Source organism: Dioscorea cayenensis, chromosome 15 (assembly GCF_009730915.1).
Source record: "Dioscorea cayenensis subsp. rotundata cultivar TDr96_F1 chromosome 15, TDr96_F1_v2_PseudoChromosome.rev07_lg8_w22 25.fasta, whole genome shotgun sequence".
In the NCBI taxonomy this organism is placed as follows: Eukaryota; Viridiplantae; Streptophyta; class Magnoliopsida; order Dioscoreales; family Dioscoreaceae; genus Dioscorea; species Dioscorea cayenensis.
Window position 1 is genome coordinate 11,670,155 of NC_052485.1, and position 23,962 is coordinate 11,694,116.

Genomic DNA, 23,962 nt, shown 5'->3' on the forward strand with positions numbered 1-23,962 from the left:
AACACTGGGGGATTCAAGTTAAAGATACAAAGCAAGTATTATTGTTCTTTTGAGAGATGGGTGAAGTACCGAAGAAAAGTGGAATAATGAGAGTAGGGGAAACTCTATTCTGGTAGAGAAAGTTCAAGCTCTTACAAATGAAACAAGTATGAATCCAAAGATTGAGATACCTCTCACATATATAAGGCCAAACTTGGATGATGATCAGGACAATATTAATAATATCATCATTGACAAAGTGATGCCAATCATTGATATGAAAAGACTACTTAATCCCAAGTGCTCAGGTCGTTAAGTAATACCTCTCCTGTGAGCACGAAAGGGTCGTATTCCCAAGGACCCGAGAATCTACTCTTACCTTCCTCCTTGCAATGTTTTTTAACCTACATGTCTGAATGTGATAGAGAGAATACAAAGAAACAAAGTGAATGCAAATAGAATGCCAACAACAAAGGCAAAATATGGGGAATAATCAGGGCAAGGAAGGGGTCACGATGAGGATCCCCTCAGGGGTTACTAAAGTGTGTACAATGATAAAACTAACATGCAAGTGGCTAGTTGGACCGAGAAAACTCTAATTTAGGCCAACCCAATGGTCACGACAATTGACCCCTAGTCCAGTACGAGTATTGAATACGGAATCTCTTTCGCCCAATCCTCCTACGATTGCAATGGGAATGGAGGTTTTCTCAAGCTAGGGTTGAAACACAAGTTAGTACACAACCTTAGAAATGGAGGGGTACAAATACCCAATGGTCACAGCGTACTTATACATATATCCCTTCCAAGCTTGGTGAGTCTAATACTAGGGCAATGGTCATTTAACCTAGTACTACATAAGAATTGATACACAGAGTTCTCATGCATACCAAGGTATTCAAATACACCAATCATGGATCACAACCAAGACAAAAAGCAATAAATAGATCAAATATTCAAACAATACAAGTTTACCCCAAGGTTCACCTGCATGCAATGACCTTGGGGGTTTAGTTGTTCATAGTCACAAAATACACAGAGAAATTCATGAAAATAACTAAATTAACCACAAAACAACTCCCTTAAAAGATGGAGGCCAGAGAAGCTTCCAAATACGCCACTCAATGGGTGGCTTCCCATCGTCATCAACCTCTGAAGACCAAGCCCTAGGAGTAGATCTTGCTCCAAATCGCGCTCTCCTTGCCAAATCTGCCGTGGAAATGCCCACAAAACCCTTCTTCTTCCTCAGATCGGCAATGGACATGATGAGCTTCAAGAAGGGGGTGTCTCCTTCCCTAAAGAAATTCTCTAATGATGCGTATAAAGAGTTGCTTCAGGATGGCTTATAGGTGGCCTCATGGTCAATATACTGGCCATGACGATACTCAGAACATGGGCTGAGAATAATCAGGGCAAGGAAGTGGTTATGATGAGGATCCCCTCAGGTGTTACTAAAGTGTGTACGATGCTAGAACTAACACGCAAGTGGCTAGTTGGACAGAGAAAACTCTAATTTAGGCCAACCCAATGGTCACAGCAATTGACCACTAATCCGGTATGAGTATTGGACATGGAATCTCTTTCGCCCAATCCTCCTACGATTGCAATGGGAATGGAGGTTTTCTCAAGCTAGGGTTGAAACACAAGTTAGTACACAACCTTAGAAATGGAAGGGTACAAATACCCGATGGTCAAAGCATACTTATACATATATCCATTCCAAGCTTGGTGAGTCTAATACTAGGGCAATGGTCATTTAACCTAGTACTAACTAAGAATTGATACACAGAGTTCTCATGCATACCAAGGCTTGAATACACCAATCATGGATCACAACCAAGACAAAAAGCAATAAATAGATCAAATATTCAAACAACACAAGTTTACCGCCAAGGTTAACCTACATCCAATGACCTTGGGGGTTTAGTTGTTCATAGTCACAAAATACACCGAGAAATTCATGAAAACAACTAAATAAACCACAAAACAACACCCTTAAATGATGGAGGCCGGAGAAGCTTCCAAATACGCCACTCAAAGGGGAGGCTTCCGGTAGTCATCAACCTCTGAAGACCAAGCCCTAGGAGTAGATCTTGCTCCAAATCGTGCTCTCCTTGCCAAATCCGCCGTGGAAATGCCCACAAAACTCTTCTTCTTCTTCAGATCGGCAATGGACGTGATGAGCTTCAAGAAGGGGGTGTCTCCTTCCCCAAAGAAATTCCCTAATGATGCGTATAAAGAGTGGCTTCGGGATGGCTTACAGGTGGCCTCACGATCAATATACTGGCCATGAGGATACTCAGAACATGGGCCGAGAATTTCAGTAATTTGCTACAGTACAATCGTTATAGTACCACTACTCTTTGAATTGCTTGCAATTGAGGTTACCCGTAAAGATTTCCAAACATAGAGATTTCGCTAAGTTTTCATGTTTCAGACTGCTATAGTGTTGCTACAGTACCTAGCCCCTGAAAAACTGTTTTTGATGTCGATTTCTCCTCAAATCGTGTCATTGAGCTCACCTAGGCTTCCTTTATGCTTGAAACATGAAATTAAACAATCACCAATAATATACATAAACTATCTACACAAGTATGTATAAAATACATACATTTAGACATTTATCAGCGCTCCACTATGCTTTCATGGAATGGGGTTTCTTTCAGGTTGTGAACCATAGAGTAGATGATGAAGTGATTGAGAAAGTTAAGATTGATTTAGAGGAGTTTTTCAAGCTACCTTTGAAGGAGAAAGAGGTCTTTCCACCATTGCGTGTCGGTCTTCAAGGTTATGGCCAAAAGCTTGGGCTTAATGAAGAGAAACAAGAGTGGCAAGACATGGTGCTTGTTCCTCATCACTCAACAAGTTCTTGCTAGAAACTTCAGATTTTGGCCTACTTCTCCTCCTACTTTTAGGTCAACACTAGACAAGTACTTAAAAGAACTAAAATTAGTTTCAATGAGTTTGTTTGCTACAATTGCTAAGAACTTAGGACTCAATCCACAAGTATTTAATAAAGTTTTTAAAGAACTTCAGAGGATGAGGATGAACTATTATCCACCATGTCCCAAAGCAAACCAAGTGTTAGGCATCAACCCACACTCTAATGCTGGTGCCCTAACTATTCACCTTCAAGTCAGTGATGTTCATGGCTTGCAAATCAAAAGAAATGGCCAATGGCTTCCTGTTCAACCACTCCCATATGCTCTAACTGTCAACATTGGTAATGCCCTTGAGGACTTTTTGGTATATGTTAAAATTGGTGTTTGCATGGGATTCGGAGTTTTGACTCATAGCAGGTAAGTAATCCATCTGTAAAATTCCATATTTTTAAATTGTAAAATTTTCTAAAATTTCAATAGATGATTTATTTAGATATTTTAATTGTTTCCTAACTATGACTAATTATTTAGGGAAAATAACTATTTCCTTATTTACTTATGTATTTATTATTTTCTTACCATTGATTATAAACTCAATATTTTATTTTATTCCATACCAGGATATTGGCGTATTATTAATTATTTGTTATTTTTAAAATTGTTGGTTTTCCTCCATTGAAGTGGGATCTTAAAATTTTGTCTTTCTTCTTGTATGAATATTTAAGAAAAATTTGTGAAAAATTTGTACTTTGACTATGAGTTTTGCTTGAATACTTTTGTCTCCAAATGAGCTATGCTCAACCCTGTTTATGGGGGTTAAACACTGACCTTGTCGATAAATATTTCTTAAAAAATGAGATCACAGTTTCGCACTAGTCCGTTGCTGAAATAATAACAACCATCTAATATTTAGTCTCAGGTCACCGAAGGTAATTAAATGACCTTTAATATTTTGGCTGGCGTAACCTAGGGTAAATAAACGACCTCTGATATCTATAGTAAATTTGGAGACTTATATTATTTTGGAAATGTGTATATTTATGAACTACACTTTTGAATTTTCTAGTTTAGTCTAATTGGAAAATAACTATGCTTTGGAGACCTATGCTCATATTTGGCAAATTATTATATTTCTAATTTGTTGTTTTGAGATCTGGTATTACCTTGGAACTATACCTCTGATGGACTATTTATTTTGCATTTTGTTTAAGCTTTGTTTAATCTATGTTTGAACACTGAATTATTCTCATTGTTTGAAATTGAGATTTATAAATCTTGTTGATCCTAAATATTTATCAGTGGATTACTTACTGGGCTAGTAAGCTCATCAAGTTGTTTTAAATCTTTTTCAGATCAATAGTGGTAATCGATGTGGACTTAAAAAGGCTGTCAGTAGATGATGTCCTTCCCTGTTCTAAAATTTGAGTCCTTATATTTTTTTTGTTCTAGATCTTGTGTTTGTATTTCATATCTTCTATATGTATGGGTTGTGTTGTACTCTTTGAAGTCTATAATTTTGTAACTTTGTCGATTTGTCATATTTGTCTACTCTGAATCAAATTCTGAGGCCTTGCAGGTCTATGGAGTTCACGCCCTGTGTATTTGTGGCCATTTGTCTGTGCACTGGATCTGACCAAGGCGAGTCCAGGACATGACACTAATGTTAAGAAGATATTGACCAAATACAAGGAAGGAAAGTGGATGAAAATTTTATTAATAAGGTGAGAAAAGGGTGTTGAAAAGAGTATGCTTGTAAGGAGTCATTTGCACATGGTTCTGAGCTAATATTTTTATTTGTCATACAGGATGTTGGTAGGACATACTTACATAAAAGAAAGAAGGCAATCCCTGCATTTTTTCTAACCCAAATCTCATGTAGCTCCATTGTATTTAATGATCCTCCTCAAGGTTCATTGACAAAGTTAAAAGGCTTATTTCCTATATATATGTATATATTTAGGTACATGTCTTTGAGAATTTGTTTACTTGCATTTATATTCATGTGAAGCCTTCATACTGAAGTTATGAGATTGGTTTATGTTGAGATGCTACCACATTTGGGGTCTCAACAAAAAAATAAAAGTGGGTCATCCCACATAATTATGAAATAAAACGAATTATGTCAATTAATGGAAAGTCAAAAGAGGAATTTCATTGTAGAGGCTTATATAATGAAACTCTCATTTGTATAAGAGTGAGAGTGAAGAACACTATAGATAAAAATTGGGAAAAGAACCTAAGGAGAAAAGGATAAAAGGTCCAGGGTTTGTGATTACAAAAAGATTGGATAATATTTAGTGCCGGATTTCGCCCACACTTCGGGTAGTGCATCCTTCCAAGAAAATCACCTAATCCACTAGTTCGATCCCTTTCAATCTTTCCTTGAAGTCATTGTTATCCATCTTTGTATTATGCTAATATATTTGTGTTGTTATGAGTCTTTCTTGTTGATAACTCATCGTTGTTCTTATATAGCTCTAGTTAACTAGAGAGAAAACTTTGTTACCTCATAATTGACAGTGGAAACATTTCATGTAGTGTTAAGGAGTCTTGTGGGTTTCCCCTTAATTTGAAGGATTTTCCATACTAAAATTTTATGTCTTACATTGACTGTTCGCATTAGTTGGCTTATTGCTCATTATCCCATTCTAGATAAAAAAAATAGGTCATTTTATGCATTTTTAAGGCTTGCATTGGCTTAAAAAGGTCATACACCAACATAGGAACCCGCATATCCCACTTTGGGAGCCATATGAGAAAGTGTGCTCCTATATACATCAAGGTTACATCCGCATAATGTCACTAGATAAGTGTACGAGTTACTGTACGGCCACACAAGAGCCCACATAGACTTGGTAGAGAGGTGTGCGGGTGATAAGTGCTTGTCTATAAGTATTACAAAGTATACTTTTCTTACATTGAGCATTACTTTTATCATATTTTATGGCTCATTGACAAGTGCTTGTGTAATAGTAATATGAAGTATTCTTTTCTTACATTGAACATTACTTTTCTTAGATTTTATCACTTATGCATGTGTATTTGTGTTCTTTTGTGCATAAAGAGTTGTGGAGACAAGTGTGGAAGAAAAGAACCAAAAGTAGATCGTGGATGTAATTTTTGATGAAGTCTTAGACTGAACAAACGTGAAGACACAAGTTATGCTCAAATATACAATGCTAGCAAGATCTTCGTCAATGTGGCTGGTATTGAAGATACAACGTGATCTACCGCATGGATGTGTTCCCATTCATGTGGCCTTGATGAAAAGTGTGGATTCTGGAGTATTTTGGTGAAGTAATGTAGCAATTTACTGTAGCAAATCACTTCGGTTACTGTTCACAACTCACAGAAAATCAGTTTCCTGGAAAATCACATGGGAGTGTGGGAATTCCACATGCCCGTGTGGATGCCCCATTCCAGCCCTATTTAAGCCGTGATTCCATATCCTTTTTGAAATCTCTTTTCCCATCTTTTCCCTACCTTTGGAGGCGTTCGTGGCTAGGGCTTAGAAAGGCTTTGGCTAGGTCTTTGTAGTGGTTCTACAGCCTTCGACATCGCGTTTCGTTAGAAGATAGTTATTGGGGGAGCTTTCGTCGGCATCGATTTGGTGAGGTGTGTCCTAGGCTTGACGTGGGAACTCTTGGAGAAAATGAGGCAACTCCATGAGACCATCGATACGGACTACAAGGGGGTTTTTCTTATGGATTGCATATTTTTACATTCTATTTCATTGTTGATTGTATATTGCTCCATGGAGAGCTAAACCCCTAGTGGGTGCTTGGACTTGTAAACCCTAGGATAATTTTGTTTCATTAACCTTTCATTATGCTTCTTTAACTAAAGTTTTAATTGAGTTCCATCTTTGAATGTTTATTGTATTGATTTTCCCTTAAAGTGACACTAGGTTTGAGAATCTATATTGGTAATCCTTGTGGATGAGTGACACACCATGATGGTTAGCAAAGCAGGGTTGGAGAGGGTCGAGAGGGTGAGTCGAGAGATAGCGGAACATCCCCTTTAACTTCTGATGTGATTTATCCTACCTCCACATTCCAAGAGTTCTTTACGGCCATGATAGAATGAAGTGCTAAGAGACAAACTCTGCTAGGGCTTAGTTGCACAAGCAACAGAGTGAAGCATTGAAGTAATCCTTAGTGCTAGGGCTTAATTGTAACTAAGGGTCTTTCGCTTGGACCAAATAGTTAGATCTATATTAGGGAATAGGGTTTATCACTTGGAGTCCCCAGAGCTTCTTGCAACCCCACACAGTGTGAGGCATCGAGAGTACTCCTCTCAGCTGGGGCATAGTGTGAGGGTTAGTCACGGTTGACCTTAGGTTTGGGACTGTGTGTCTTAGGATTTTCACGACTCATTAGACATCAGTTAGGAGACATAATGAGGAGTCTTCCACTTGAAACAATAGTCCTAGTGTGAGCAATGTCCGGGGATCCCATTTTCATCGATTGCATCTCTTTAATCCTTATTGCGCTTTATTTTCTTCTATTTATTTCTATTTGTATTGATATTGTTCACACAACCCTTGAATCATCTTCACTATAGCTAAATAGCAATACTTGTGTTTCTAAGCACTATTCCCTATGGATACGACTACCCACTACCAAGGTACTTTATTACTTTGACAACCCACGATATGCACTCGCAAGGGGTATGTCAAAGTTTTTGGCTCCGTTACCAGGGAATAGGCATTTTGGAAGTATTTTTCACTTTGTTATTTTAGTTATTCCTCACTTGTTCTATTTCACACTTTCTTATTCTTCCATCATTCTAATTACTTTTCTTTCTTTGGTTGCAGCTCCAGGTTATAACGCGAGGAAACCCTTCGATATTGGTTGAAGGTAATCCAAACATTGGAAGAAGAATTCATAGAAGGGGAAAAGAACCTATGCAAGAACAGTCTAATCAAGTTGAGATAGAAGGTGAAGTGTTTGATAACATGGTAGAACAAAATAGGCAGCTGAGGACACTTTCAGATTATGCCAAACCCAAAGCTCTTAACACGTAATCCAACATTGTGTGGCCACTGATTACGGCTCAAAATTTTGAGCTTAAGCTAGGCTTCATCCAAATGTTACAGCAGTAAGCACAGTTTAATGGTTTGGCCGATGAGGATCCAAACAATCACATTGAGAACTTCTTAGAAGTGTGTGACATGCTCAAGATTAATGGTGTTACGGATGATGCCATCAAGTTGAGGGTCTTCCCATTTTCCTTAAAAGGAAGAGCAAAATAGTGGCTACATCCATTACCTAGAGCATCGATCACTACATGGGAGGAGATGGTAGAAGCTTTTCTTGCCCGATATTTTCCAGCCGAAAAATATGAGAAGCTTAGGAATGAGATATCTTCTTTTGTGCAAATAGAATTGGAGTCTCTTTTTGAGACATGGGATAGGTTCAAGGAGCTCCTACGGAAATGTCCTCAACGTGGGTTCCCCGAGTGGTTGATCATTCAGACTTTCTATAGTCAGTTGAACCCAAGCATGATGCAGTTACTTGATGTTATAGTAGGAGGTACCTTATGAAGCAAGACCCCCGATGAAGCCTGACATCTCATTGAAGAAATGGCTATGAACAGTTACCAGTGGAACACATGGAAGATGAAGAAGGTAGCTAGACTTTATGAGTTTGATGCAGTCACATCATTGGCGGCCCAGGTTGAGTTATTGAGCAAGAAATTAGATACTCTAACTTCTCATAGAGTGGCAGCTGCGATGAGTTGCACTAGGTGTGGGGGAGGACATGCGCCATCTGATTTTCCTATTTTGATTGGTGGTACTACTTTCGTGGAACAGGTTGATTTTGTAGGTAATGCAATGACAGGTCAAGGAAATTTCTATAGCAATACCTACAATCCAGGGTAGAGGAGCCACCCAAACCTTTTGTAGAGTAATCAAGGGTAACAGAAGACTATGGCACCACTAGGTTTCCAACCACAACATCATCCCTGAACATAGAGAATAGAGGTTTAGGGTTGAAAAACTGGATGACCAACTTAGAGAAGGCTTTGACCAAGTTCATTTCATCATCTGATACAAGATTTCAATCAGTTGAAGCTACACTTTGCAACCACACTACTTTATTGCACAACTTATAGAACCAAGTGGGAAAAATTGTAGAGTCACTCTCGAAAAGGCCTCAAGGGAGTTTACCTACCAACACAGAGACCAATCCAAGAGAACATGTGAAGGCGATCACTTTGAGAAGTGGTCATGAAGTTGAAAGTAGTCTCCCTAGTGAGAAGACCAATATTAAGCTACCCGAAGTCGTCAAGGTTGAGGAGAGAATCAAAGAGAAGGAGGTGGCACCCCACCGTACAAGCCAAGAATCCCCTACCCCTCAAGATTGAAGAAAGACCAAAACTATGAGTAATACAAGAAGTTCTTGGGTTTATTCAAGCAGTTGCACATTAACATTCTGTTTGTCGAGGCATTGTCTCAAATGCCTAGCTATGCAAAGTTTCTCAAGGACCTCTTGACCAACAAGAGCAAATTAGAGGAGATTGCATCTATGATCTTAGATGCCTCTTATTTATCGGTGTTATAAAAGAATATGCCGAACAAGAAGAAGGACCCCGGAAGCTTTATCATTCCATGCAACATTGGTAATTTGGGGGAAGAAAAGGCATTGAGGAATTCAGTGGCTAGCATCAATGTCATTCCTTATACTTTTTTTCAGAAGATAGTTTTGGGAGAGCCTAGACCAACTTGGATGACACTTCAATTGTCCGATCAAATAGTTAGACATCCGAGGGGCATCACTGAAGATGTACTTGTGAAAGTTGACAAGTACATATTTCCTATGGACTTTGTAGTGTTGCATGTTGATGAAGATGCCGAGGTTCCATTGATACTTGGGAGGCCGTTATTGCGCACTTCCAAGGCTCTTATTGACATGGATGGTGGGGAGTTAACACTTAGAGTTGGTGATGACAAGTTGACATGCCACCTCGCCGAAGCCATGCGGCATTCTCTTGACTTTGATGATAGTTTTATATTTTCTTGACACCACTATGAGCTAATTGATGAATATATGCAGGAAATGATGTGTTTAGACCCCTATAAGGGGTTGTTAGATCAAGAGGTGGAGAATGAAGAAGTTTTGACACTTGGTCTAGAGGACAAGATGCAACCTACCCCGAGGATCATGAAGAGGATAGTCCAAAAGATGAAAAGAGTAAGGAGACATCACAAGAAGCGCCCCAAGGCTAATAGGGATGGGCAAGCATGAAGTAAAGGTGACGGACCCTTATGTGGTAACAAGCTTGATAACTCTCCTTCTACCTTGAAATAATTATGTGGACCATGCTTTCAAGTTGTAGGTAAGAGGGCAACTTTCATTTATGAGCCCTCGTGAGGTAAGGTGAGGTACATCATGCTTAGTGACATTAAACAAACACTTCTTGGGAGACAACCAAAGCATTTAATGTTTTTCTAGGTTTTAGTTTGGTACTTGCCTGAATAAGAACATGAGTGTTGGTGTCGTGATCTTTTGCATGCTATTGCTGTGTTTTTCTCGTGAATTACTGATGTTTTTAGTGTGCTTAACAAAGATTAGTGAAGTTTCTTGGTCATTTGAGCGTGTTTACCATGATACTCAAGTCTGTTTTTCATAGTATATGCAGGCTCTGTGTGTGTATGAGTGTGCAGGAATTTTTCTGTAGAGTCTATAATTTTTTCTAAGTTATCCAGAGAAGACACACGGCCATGTGGAAATTCCACATGGGCGTGTGAATCCCCTTGTGAATGGCCTTGTGATGGTCACACGCCCCTAGGTAATTTCCACACGGGTGTGTGTTTCTCTACAAAGTTCTCAGACTCCATCCCGAGAAGACACAGGGATGTGTGAAGGCTCCTGTGGATGAGGATGTGTGAGTACCGCTGTGAGTACCCCTGTGAGCATCCACACACTCGTGTGAAATTTTCACAGGGGCGTGTGGAACACTTAGCCATTTTTTTTGGGAAGACAGAGAGGCCACAGGGGCGTGTCGGTGCCCCTGTCGGTTAGGCACACGGGCGTGGGGAATTTCCACATGCTCGTGTGGATGAGTTCAAAAACAACATGACCTATCCCGAGAGCACACAGGGGCATGTGTCTACCCCTGTGTTGCTCCCCTATGGAGTGACACGGATGTGTGGAATTTCCACACGCCCATATGGATGCACCGAAACGCCAAGAGGCACGGCTTTTCTTTAAAACCTACTCCCGCCTCTTCATCTTTTCACTCCCAAACACTCAGAGAATGCATCTCTTTACTCTCCTGACCCCTCACCATTGATTTATAGAGGTTTGAGTGAGTTTTCCGGCCGTATTCAAAGTTTCTTACGTCCATTTCTTTGGTAAGCTCTCTTTCCCTTTTTCTTCGCTAATTTTGATTTATTTTGGTTAAACAGGTACTTGTCCTTCGATTTCATGTTTAATTGGTTGATGTGAGCTTATAGAATGAATTTTGAGTGAATTTTTTATGTATTCCCAAGATTTTTGCATAGTGGCCGTGAGGCTTTCATACCCCGAAGATCCACATGAGCTTGTGGATTTCTGTAGTATTGATTTTCAAGTTAGTTTGATCGGTTCTCTTTCAATTCTTACAGATATGGCACCCAGGACCAAATAAAAAATCGGAAAGTATCCACATGAGTCTTCTTCCATGCCAAAATAGTAATAGTTTGTGATTCCCGAGCACCAGGCTCGATTTGAGCGACGGTCGAAGATCAAATTCGGTCAAACGCGGTTTCCGGACTTGAGTGCACTTAGGAAAATACAGCTGGGAGATGATATGGCGGATGAGGTTGGCAAGCTCCTCTCAGTCGGTAGCTGGAGGAGATTATTATCTATACAAGATCTAGCGATCCGTATGCTTACTTTAGATGTGCTCTCTTCGTTCGAGTTTGATCGCTCATAAAGTTGTTTTTTGAGCACCGACACTGTATAGTTCAAAGCATTTGGACAACACTATAGCATGAGCGTCACCTAGTTCTCGGTCTGACTTGGACTATATTATAATGCTTTCACTGGTACAGAGGAGTATGCACAGCTGCTGACAGATTACCCTAGTAGCTTGATACCTTAGCGCGCATACATAGCACTGTGCGAACAAGGACAGTATGAGCTGGGAATCTCTAAGGTGACATGCCTCTCCCGGCTGGCTTACCACTACATCCACATCATTCTTAGCCGATCAGTGAATGAGCATGGTGATAATACTGGGGTGTTGAGCTGTCAAGAGTTGATATATTTATACTCGATGGTGCAGAGTGAGCCACTTCACCTGGGGCACATTGTGGCAGAGTACTTGAGGTATTGATAAGTGCTTGTGCGATATGAATGCGAAACATTATTTCCTTATGTTGAGCATTACTTTCCTCGGGTTTTTACACTAATATGTGTGTTTTTTATGTTACTTTCGTGCATGTAGGGTTGTGAAACCAATTATGAAGGAAATAAGCCAATGCGGATCACAATGCCCCGATTTTGGACGAAATCTTGCTAAAGTTCAAACGCGAAGATATAAGTCGGGTGCGAGATGCTAGAGTGTGTGCCAACCTCCCCGTATTTGAGTTTACACAACCATTTGGAGGGGCACAAGGGCAGTCACACTCAAGCACTCCGACTTATGCACATAGAACAAGATCTCCATCATCTTATCCGTCATTGAAGAAGCAAAGCGATCCACGGCATAAACGTGTGCCCGTTTATGTTACCTCAATGAAAAGTAGATTCGGGAGTATTTTTGGCATAGCACTTAGCAGGTTACTGTAGAAAATCACTGTGGCAATTACTGTTCACAGCCGCCCGAAAATCATAGAAACAGAGAATCCACACAGGCGTGTGGAAATTATCCACGGCCATGTGGAAATTCTGCACGGGCGCGTGTTCCCTACACGCCCGTGGAGTCACCCGATTCCAGCCCTATTTAAAACCGATTTCAGCCCCGATTTCAGCATTCTTTTCTCCATCTTTTCCCCAACTTGTGAGAGAGCTTCGGCTAGGGTTTTGAGGGGTATTGGCCAAGGTTTTGGAGAGGTTCTACGGCTCCGACATCGTGATTCCATTAGGAAGAAGGTTGGTAGGTGAGCTTCCATCGAGGCGTATCCTATACCGGACGAAGGAATCCTTGGACGACGAGTAGAGGACTTTCCACAAGACCATCGACTCGACCATCAAGGGGGTTTCTTTATGGATTCATTGCTTTTACATTCGATTTCTTTGATTGTACTTACCTCCATGGAGAGCTAAACCCCTAGTGGGTACTTGGGTGATTGTGAACCCTAGGATGTATTCGTTTCATTGAACTTCTTTATTATGCATTTTAATAAATTGATGTTTATTGTGAGTTCTAACCTTGAATGCTTGATTGTATGAACATTTCCCCTAGAGTGACACTAGGGTTGAGAGTTCTTGTTGGTAACCTTGTGAGTGAGTGACACACCACGAGCGTTAGACAAAGCTAGGTTGGAGAGGGTTGAGAGGGTGAGTCGAGAGGTACAGGAGCGTCCCCTTTCCCCTCCGATGTGATAGATTCTATCTCCGTTCCTTGAGTTCTTTGCGGCCATAATAGAGTGAATGGTCTAAGGGATGAACCTCCGCTGGGGCCTAGTTGCGCGTGCAATGGAGTGAATCGTTGAGGTGATCTTAGTATCTAGGGCTTAATTGTGGCTAGGGACCTTCCGCCTGGACCAAAGGGTTAGGTCTAAATCTAGAAAGAGATTTATCACTTGGAATCCCTAGAGCTCATTGCAACTCTATGCGAGTGCGAGGTGTTGAGATTGTTCGATTTCTCCTCCGGTACATGTATTGAGTTAGGCATAGTTGACCTTAGATTTGGGACTATGTATGTAAGGATTTCCATGACTCACCATTGCATTGATTAGGAAGCATAATAGAGAGTTCTTGCACTTGAAGCGATTATCCTAGGTGAAACATCATCCGAGTACCCCATCTTTATCGATTGACTTGCCTCCTCCTTACTTTTGCTCTCTTACTTGTTGCACTTAATTTCTGAGAATTGAATCATTACCACAGTTATCATTGTTGATACTCCACATAGCAAATCGTTGTAGCAAATTATTGCACTTACTTTTGCTCTCTTACTATGGTAGTTTACTGTAACAAATCATTGTAGCAAATTATTGTAGTAGTCACTGTTCACCTCTCATAGAAAAATCAGTTTCCTGGAAAATCACATGGGCCTGTGGAAATTCCACATGCCTATGTGGATGCCCGATTTCAGCACTATATAAGCCGCAATTTTAGATCCCTTTTAAAATATCTTTTCCCATCATTTCCCTATCTTTAGAGGCATTCGTGGCTAGGGTTTGGAGAGGCTTCGCCTAGGTCTTTGGAGTGGTTCTACAGCCTTTGACATCGCGTATCGATGGAAGATAGTTATTGGGGGAGCTTTTGTCAGCATCGATTCGGTGAGGTGTGCCCTATGCTTAGCGAGGGAACCCTTGGAGAAGACGAGGCAACTCCACAAGATTATTGATACAGACTACAAGGGGATTTTTCTTATGGATTGCATGTTTTTGCATTCGATTTCATTGTTGATTGTATATTGCTCCATGGAGAGCTAAACCCCTAGTGGGTGCTTGGACATGTAAACCCTAGGATCATTTTATTTCGTTAACCTTTCATTAGGCTTCTTTAACTAAAGTTTTAATTAAGTTCCATCTTTGAATGTTTATTGTATTGATTTTCCCTTAAAGTGACACTAGGTTTGAGAATCTATCTTGGTAATCCTTGTGGATGAGTGACACACCATGAGAGTTAGACAAAACAAAGTTGGAGAGGGTCGAGAGGGTGAGTCGAGAGATAGCAGAACGTCTCCTTTCCTTTCTGATGTGATTTATCCTACCTCCACGTTCTAAGAGTTATTTGTAGTCATAATACAGTGAAGTGCTAAGAGACAAACTCCTCTGGGGCTTAGTTGCGCAAACAACAGGGTGAAGCGTTGAAGTAATTCTTAGTGTTGGGGCTTAATTGTGACTAGGGATTTTTCGCCTGGACCAAAGGGTTAGATCTATATTAGTTAATAGGGATTATCACTTGGAGTCCCCAGAGCTTCTTACAATCCCACACAGTACAAGGTGTCGAGAGTACTCCTTTCCGCCGGGGCATAGTGTGAGGGTTAGTCACGGTTAACCTTAGGTTTAGGACCGTGTGTCTTAGGATTTCCACGACTCATTAGACATCAGTTAGGAGGCATAATGAGGAGTCTTGCACTTGAAACAATAGTCCTAGGGTGAGCAATATCCGACTACCACATTTTCTATTGATTACCTCTCCTTAATCCCTATTGCGCTTTCTTTTCTTATCTTTATTTCTATTTGTATTGATATTGTTCACACAACCCTTGAATCATCTTCACTATAACGAAATAGCAATACTTGTGTTTTTTAGCACTATTCCCTATGGATACGACTACCGACTCACTAGGGTACTTTATTACTTCGACAATCCTTGAACTTACAATACGCACTCGCAAGAAGTGTGTTACTCATTCATGTGTATTTGTGTTCTTTTGTGCAATTATGGTAGTGGAGACAAGTTTGTAAGAAAAGAAAGCAAAAATAGATCATGGACACAATTGTTGAGGGGCTCTTGGACCGAACAAGGATCAAGGCATAAGTTGTGCTCATAGACATGTGGGTGTGTGAAAACCTCCAAAATGTTTAAGTGAATATGCAAGGTCGAGGGGCACAAAGGTCGTCACACTCATATGTTCCAACATGTGCAACATTGTCAAGAGCTTCGTCAATGTGTTTGAAAGCAAGACGCGATGTTGACAAGGTCCCTTTGCGTATATCCCGCAAGTGCACGGGTTTGTCGAAGTAATAATCCCGGGTGAGCGGGTATCGAATCCACAGGGAGTAGGGAGTAAAGCCACTTAATTCGATTCTTAGCTATGTGAAAGATCAATGATAATGAGTGTGATAATGATTCCATTCTCAACAATTAAAAGCAACAAGTAAGAGAGCAAAAGTAAGGAGGAGGTAAGGCAATCGATAAAGATGGGGTACTCGGATGATGCTTCACCTAGGATAATCGCTTCAAGTGCAAGAACTCTCTATTATGCTTCCTAATCAATGCAATGGTGAGTCGTGGAAATCCTTACATACATAGTCCCAAATCTAAGGTCAACTATGCCTAACTCTATTCATGTCCCGGAGGAGAGATTAAATAACCTTTCAACCTCGCACTCGAATAAAGTTGCAATGAGCTCTAGGGATTCCAGGTGATAAATCTCTTCCTAATTATAGACCTAACCCTTTGGTCCAGGCGGAAGGTCCCTAACCACAATTAAGCCCTAGATACTAAGATCCCCTCAACGCTTCACTCCATTGCACGCGCAACTAAGCCCCAGCGGAGATTCATCCCTTAGAGCATTCACTCTATTATGGCCGCAAAGAACTCGAGGAACGGAGGTAGAATCTATCACGTCGGAGGGGAAAGGGGACGCTCCTGTACCTCTCGACTCACCCTTTCAACCCTCTCCAACCTAGCTTTGTCTAACACTCGTGGTGTGTCACTCACTCACAAGGTTACCAACAAGAACTCTCAACCCTAGTGTCACTCTAGGGGAAATGTTCATACAATCAAGCATTCAAGGTTAGAACTCACAATAAACATCAATTCATTGAAACCATAATAAAGAAGTTCAATGAAACGAATACATCTTAGGGTTCACAATCACCCAAGTACCCACTAGGGGTTTAGCTCTCCATGGAGCTAAGTACAATCAAAGAAATCGAATTTAAAAGCAATGAATCCATAAAGAAACCCCTCGATGGTCGTGTCGATGGTCTTGTGGAGAGTCCTCTACTCGTCGCATGGGATCCTTTGTCCGGCCTAGGATACACCTCGCTAGATCGATGCCGACGAAAGCTCTCCGATTAACCTTCTTCCAAACTACGCGCGATGTTGGAGCCGTAGAACCTCTCCAAAAACCTAGCCAATACCCCTCAAAACCCTAGTCGAAGCCCTCTCTCAAGTTGGTGAAAAGATGGAGAAAAGAATACCAAAATCGGGGCAGAATTGACTTTAAATAGGGCTGGAATCGGGCGACTCCACGGCCGTGGACGGTACACGTGCCCGTGTGGAATTTCCACACGCCCGTGTGGATTCTCTGTTTCTCTGATTTTTCGGCTGGCTGTAAATAGTGCTACTACAGTACATGCTACAATGTTGCTACAATGCTCTGCTACAGTCTTCGACCTGAATAACTTCCCAATTTCATATTTTCATCAGGGTAACGCAAACGGGCACACGTTTACGTCGTGAATCACTTGCTTCTTCAATGATATACATGTTGGTGGAGCTCTCGTTCTAATGTGCATAAATCGGAATGCTCGAGTGTGACTGCCTTTGTGCCCCTCCAAATGGATGTGCTCACTCGAATACGAGGAGGTTGGCACACACTCTAGCATCTCACACCTGACCTATATCTTCGCGTTTGAACCTTAGCAAGATTTCCTCCAAAATAGGTGCATTATGATCCACATTGGTCTATTTCCTTCATACTCGGCCTCACAACCCTACCTGCATAAAAGTAACATAAAAACACACATATTAGTGTAAAAACCAGAGAAAAGTAATGCTCAACATAAGGAATGAACACTTCGCATTCATATTGCACAAGCACTTATCAGATGTGATCTACTATATGGTTGTGTACCCAACTCTGTGGCCTCGATGAAGAAAATCAAGTCAGGAGCATCGTAGCGAAAGTACTGTAGCAGTTTATTGTAGCAAATCTCTGTAGTAGTTACTATTCACAGTGCACAGGAAAACAAAGCCTGGAAATACTGCTTTGAGAGTTTTATTTCGTGATCTTCTTTCTATCTTTGTCTATCTTTTGGGGAGAGCACGGCTAGGGTTTGGAGAGGATTTTGTTTGGATTTTGGAGGAGTTCTACAGCCTTTGATATCGAGTTTTATTGGAGGAGAGCTATTTGGAGAGCTTTTGTCAGCATTGATTCAGCGAGGTGTACCCTAAGCTTGACAAGGGAGTCTTTGGAGAGGACAAGGCGGCTCCTCAAGACCATCGACACGGATGATAAGGGGTTATCTCTATGGATTTCTTGTACGTACTTTTGATTTCATTGTTGATTTTGTATTGCTCCATAGAGAGCTAAACCCCTAGTGGGTGCTTGGACTTGTAGACCTTTGGATGATTTTGTTTCATTGACTTCTATAATGTTTTCTTTAATTGTTGTTTTAATCTTGCGAGCTTGTTGATTTGATTTTCCCTTACAGTGACACTAAGGTCGTGAATCTATCTAGGTAATCCTTTGAAGGGATGACAACTTCATTAGGGTTACACTTAGCAAGATTGAAGAGGGTTGAGAGGGTGAGGCGAGATAATTTATCCCTTCCGACATAATTTATCCTACCTCCAAGTTCTAATTATTTTTTGCGAACATGATAGAGTAAAGTGCTAAGAGACAAACTCCACTAGGGCTTAGTTGCGCAAGCAACAAAGAGAAGTGATCAGTAATCCTTAGTGCTGGAGCTTAATCGTGATTAGGTGTCTTTCACCTAGAGCAAAGATTTAGATCTATATTAGATAATAAGGTTCATCACTTGAAATCCTAGAGCTTTAAGCAGTCCCACACAGTGTGAGGTGTTGAGAGTATCCCTTTTCGCCTCTGCATAATATTGAGGGCTAGTCACAATTGACCTTAGATTTGGGAACGTGTGTCTTTGGATGTCCACGACTCATTAAACTTCAATTAGGTGGCATAATACTAGTCATGCACTTGAAGCAATAGTCCTAGGGTGAGCATTGTCCGGGTACTCAATTTTATTATTAATCACCTCTCTTTACTCCTTTTTCCAAATCACCTCGCCGAATCGGTGCCGACAAAAGCTCCCCCAATAAATTGCTACAGTGATTTCCTATAGTAACCTGATGCAGTGAATTGCTATAGTATCTGCTACAGTGCCCCCTGTCAAAAACACTCCCGAATCCACTTTTCATCGAGGCAACATAAAGGGGCACACATTTATATCGTAGATCACGTCACTTCTTTAATAAACAGGTTCATTGGTGAAGGTCTTGTTATCATTGCACAAGTTGGGATACGCAAATGTGGTTGCCTTCGTGCCCCTCCAACTCATTGTAATCGCTTGAATACATGGAGATTGGCACACATTCACATATTTTAGAGCCCCACTTGTGTCTTTGCTTTTGTTCCTTCCAAGATTCCACTAAATAGTGCGTTCATGATCTACTTTTGGCTTCTTTTCTTAATACTTATCTTAACAACCCTACATGCGCAAAAGAACACAAATACATGTATATTAGCGCTTAAACCTGATAAAAGTAATGCTCATAGTAAGGAAAGAATAGTTCGCATTCTTAACACACAAGCACTTATCACTGACATTGGAGATGTTAGCATCATTTCAGTTTGACCGATCATAAAGTAGCTTTTCGAGCATTGACCCTATACAGCTCAGAGCTTTCTGTTAGTATCACAGTATAAGCATGACATAGTTTACTATTAGACTTGGTTTATATGATGATGCTTATATCGATACTGAGGAGTATGAGCAACTATCAACTAACTATTCGGGCAATTTAACTCCTCAGTGCACTTATAGGATGTTATGCGGCTAGGGTCAGAATAAGCCAGGGATCTCCAAGGCCATGTGCCTTTCCCGACCTGCGTATAGATATATCCACGCCGTTCTCAGTCGATTTGTGAACGGCCGTGGTAACAGCTGATAAGTGCTTGAGTAGACATATTTTTATATATGTTTTACATATATTGAGCATCATTTTTGCCATGGTTTATGTATCATATTATGTATTTGGTGTTTTTTTGTGCAATTAGGTTGTGAATGCCTTGAAAAATTAAAAGGAAGCAAAGATAGGCTATAAAGGCACAATGTTGAGAGTTCTTGTGTAATTTAAAGACCAAGACATGAGAGGAGTTCATGAATGTGAAGATGTGTGCCAACTTCCAAGGAGATTCAAGCCAATTCACTAGTTGGAAAGGCACAAAGATAGTCACATCTTCATGTTCCTTCTCTTTGTGAAGATTGTTTGAACCGCGTTTGTGAAAAGTACTGTAGAAATTTTACTATAATAGTACTGTAACAAAATTACTGTTTGCATGCCCATGTGAAAATTCCTACAGCCCATGCGGGTGCATGGAAAATCCACATGGGCACGGGTTTAGTCTTATAGATAGCCGTTTTGCCCTATTCTTTGACATCTTTTGTATAACTCTTAAGGGGTGAAATGGCTAGGGTTTGGAGAGGAGGTCTTTGCCAATTTGGAGGGTGTTCTTCACCAAATTTGATAGTTTCTTTCACCATCATAGCACTTGGGAAGCCACCAGTGACCTAGCTTCAGAGAAGAAGCCTTCAAGACGTTGAACTACCCATCAAGGCTAATCATCACTACTTCAAGGGGGTTTTCTCTATGGTTTTTGTTGCTTTTCATTGTATTCATCATTATTTTGTAAGTTGCCCCATAGAGGGCAAAACCCTAGTAGGTATTTGGGCATGTGAACCCTAAGATCTATTCTTTTGTATTGATTTTCTTTATGTTTCTAGTTAATCCAAGTTAATTTGAGTTTTAACCTTGTGATTTCATTACTTGCATGTGTTATTGATCTTTGTGATTACCTGGTGTATTTTGCATAGTAGGGCAAGCTCTGAGTGTGTATACATGTTCAGGAATTTTCTGCAGAGCTTGCAAAGTTTTCTAAGGCATCCAGAGAAAACATATGGGTGTTGGTATTTTCCACACGTCCGTGGGTCTACACTGCGAGCTCATCTAGAGAAGGCACAGGAGCGTGGACTTGCCCCTGTGAATGACCTTGTGACTTTCGCACGACCGTGGGTAATTTCCACATGGGCGTGTGCCTTTCTGCACAGGCTTAGCAATTTTTCCCAAGAGCACACAGGGGCGTGGACTCATCCATATGGGCGAACTTGTGACAAACGCACGGGTGTGGGTATTTTCCGCACGTCCGTGTGGATCTCTGCAGAAGAACTCTCATCTATCCAGAGAATACACAGGGGCATGCATCTGTCCCTATGGGTCGGGCGCACGGGCGTGGGTATTTTCCGCACGCCCGTGTGGTTGCATTCAGAATACCTTGAGTGTTTTCCCGAGAGTGCACAGGGGCGTGCGTCTGCTCGTGTGGGATCTCCTGTGGTGGTACATGAGCGTGGGTAAGTGTCACACGCCCATGTGGATATGCAGACCTTATAAGGGTTGTGTTTTTCTTTATACATCTTTCGAGCTTTTCTCATTCCCACATGTTCAAACACTTAGTGAATACTATCTCATGCTCTCCCTCCTTTCCACTGCTGGTTTAGAGAAGTTTTATTCGAGTATTCTCGTCAAATTTACAAATTTTGAACTTCATCTTGTCGATAAACCTACTTTTCTATCTTATCTTCATCATTACACAATTTTCTGTGATTTCTTTGATTAAATGGATGAAAATAACTCATTTTTACACTAAAATGGTTAACATGTTTTCACAACAAGTTTAAAAGCAATCTGGGGTGTATTTGTGGATTCCTGGCAAGGGGGCCGTGGGGTTTTCATGCCCTATGGATCCACACGAGCATGTGGAAATTCCACACGACCGTGTGGATTCCTACAACATTGATTTTCTTAAGGAAACTGAATAAATTCTTTTCCAAATTTGTGCAAAAATGGCCTCTAGTATGCGCACAAAGAAAGTAGTTAGCAAGCGTCGCCGAGAGCGCTCTCCCGAACCCGAACATATAGAGTTTGACATTCCGAAACATCAGGTTTGATTTGAGCATTTGTCCAAAATGAGGTTTGGTCAAACAAGGTTCCTGGACTCGAGTGCTGTGCGGGAGATACAAAAGGCTGATGAGATGGCCGATGAGATTGAGGGAATGCTAGTTGTGGCCAATTGGCTTAGATTGCTCAACATTCGTGATCCTGCCATCCGTATACAGACACTAGAGGTATTGGCATCATTTGAGTTTGATGATTCGTACGCAGTTTTGATAATTGTGACGCCATACAGTTCAGAGTATTTGGGTGTCATTATAATATGAGCGTCACACTGTTCTCGATCTCATTGGGGTTATATGATGAAGACTTTACTACCACAGAGAAGTATGAGGAGCTCCCTATAGATTACCCAGGTAGCTTAACTCCTCAACGTGCATAATGTTGACTATATGGTTGTGGTCAGTATGAACCAGGGGTGTCGAAGGCTACCTGTTTATCTCAACTGAGTTACAGATATATGCACACCGTCCTGAGCCGATCAGTAAATGGACGTGGTGATAGCACTGGCGTTTTGAGCCGACAGGGGCTTCTCTACTTGTATTCCATGGCCCATCACCAACCGATTCATCTTGGTCGCCACATACTAGCAGAATATCTGAGACATCAGGGTCAGTATACAAGGATCGGTGTCCTTTTCTCTGGCAAGTACATTACTAGACTCATCATTGGTATGGGCCTACGAGACGCTATTAGAGGGGTTGAGAAGATAATCATACCGACCCTCTTGGGTGTAGAAGATAATCATACCGACCCTCTGGCAAGTACATTACTAGACTCATCATTGGATGCTTCGCAGGTATGGGCGCGGAGTGCATGTACTAATAGTATCCTATCCAGAGATGCCTGATGGGAGCGGTGACATGACAAAGGGATCTCAGTTGGTATAGGATCTTCCACCTATGCAGACTGAGACGGAGGCACCACCGGTGGCAGAAGATCCGCCCCCAATGCGCATGTTTTCACCATCTCGAGCTTATGATCGTTTTGAGAGGCTCGAGAGTGATGTGGGGATGATACGAACGGAGATTGTTGAGACCCACGCAGATATTGCTGAGGTCCGAGCGACGCAGGCCACGTAGTACACAGAGTTCATGGCGCGTTTCGACATTTTACAGCAGTTGCTAGAGTGAGACACGAGATCATCATTAGTGCTTTGACCACGGACTCCTCAGGCTCCTCCAGCATCACCATCACCACCTCCACTAGCACCCTTTGATCTAGCACTAGCATCAGCAGCAGAGTAGAGACATGATGACACCGATACTTGACTTTATTTTTCCTTTCTTTAGTTCTGCGTTTTATTTTGGACTTGTATACTCAGAAAGGACTTTCCTTCTGAGTTTATTTTTCATTTTGTTATCTTGAGTTGTATTCATTGCCTTATCTATTATATATACTTGAGTTATTTTAGTTTTATTGAGCTTTATTAAACCCCCTCGTGTATATGTGCAAATGGTCTTGTCAGTATGGGAATTGAGAACTAGTAATGGACACGTCCAATGTGGGCCGTGTGTGCTTCACAACCCGTTAGAACTTTACTCCCAAGGATATATCTCCATCAAACACAACACTCGGAGTCAGGGGAGTATTGTTTCAATTGCTACTCTCACATCTATACTTGATTGCTTTATTTTCTATTGTGCTTACATGGTATATTGGGGACAATGTACAACTTAAGTGTGGGGGGTGGGGGGGAGTTTCATAGTACACATATCTTTTATATTAGTTTGATTGTTATACATGCTCACATAGCCAATGGCGGTTCACCTTAGTTGCAATGATTGTATTCTTGAGTTTAGGAAAGTTTTTAACACTGAATGTTCTCATGCTCCAGTTTTTACTTGAATTTTCAGGAATTTTTGCCTGATTGACACTTGTTGCACTACTCACTATTTAAACTCTTTTGGAAACTCAAGTTTAATGTTAAAGGGACTAGTTATAGTTGTTTCTTTTGTTTTAAAAAAATGGAAAAAGGAAAAGAAAAGAAAGAAAGATAAAGTGTTTAGTTGTGCATTTGGGGTGGAAAGAGCTACCACCTATGATGTATGAAGCTACCCTCATAAGTCGGATACTTGTTATGCCCTAATTAGAGAAAGAGCTATCTCATGGAATGTGTGAAAGCTACCACCCTGGTAGAAAGAGCTACCACTTCGATAGTGTGAAAGCCACCTTAGCGGCCGCTTTTGAAAGGGCTACCTTGGAGGATGTGTTAAGCGACTACCATGTCTTTGTTTTGTCATGCTTGTAGATAAATAAATCCCTTGTACTTAGAACTTTGAGGAGTATACC

General features: G+C 41.0%; 1 protein-coding gene and 1 non-coding gene across 2 annotated transcripts; one reads left to right on the plus strand and one right to left on the minus strand.

Moving 5' to 3' along the window:
• The first annotated feature begins 1,354 nt into the window (after positions 1-1,354).
• On the plus strand, positions 1,355-4,516 carry LOC120277692 (protein SRG1-like). Its single transcript, XM_039284545.1, has 4 exons — positions 1,355-1,435; positions 2,646-2,809; positions 2,895-3,278; positions 4,438-4,516. The coding sequence occupies exons 1-4, from the start codon at positions 1,355-1,357 to the stop codon at positions 4,514-4,516; spliced, it is 708 nt and encodes a 235-aa protein (XP_039140479.1).
• A 3,692-nt stretch (positions 4,517-8,208) lies between these two features.
• On the minus strand, positions 8,209-8,315 carry LOC120278360. The gene has a single exon (XR_005541692.1). It is a non-coding gene; the product is annotated as a small nucleolar RNA R71 (small nucleolar RNA).
• Positions 8,316-23,962: the final 15,647 nt, after the last annotated feature.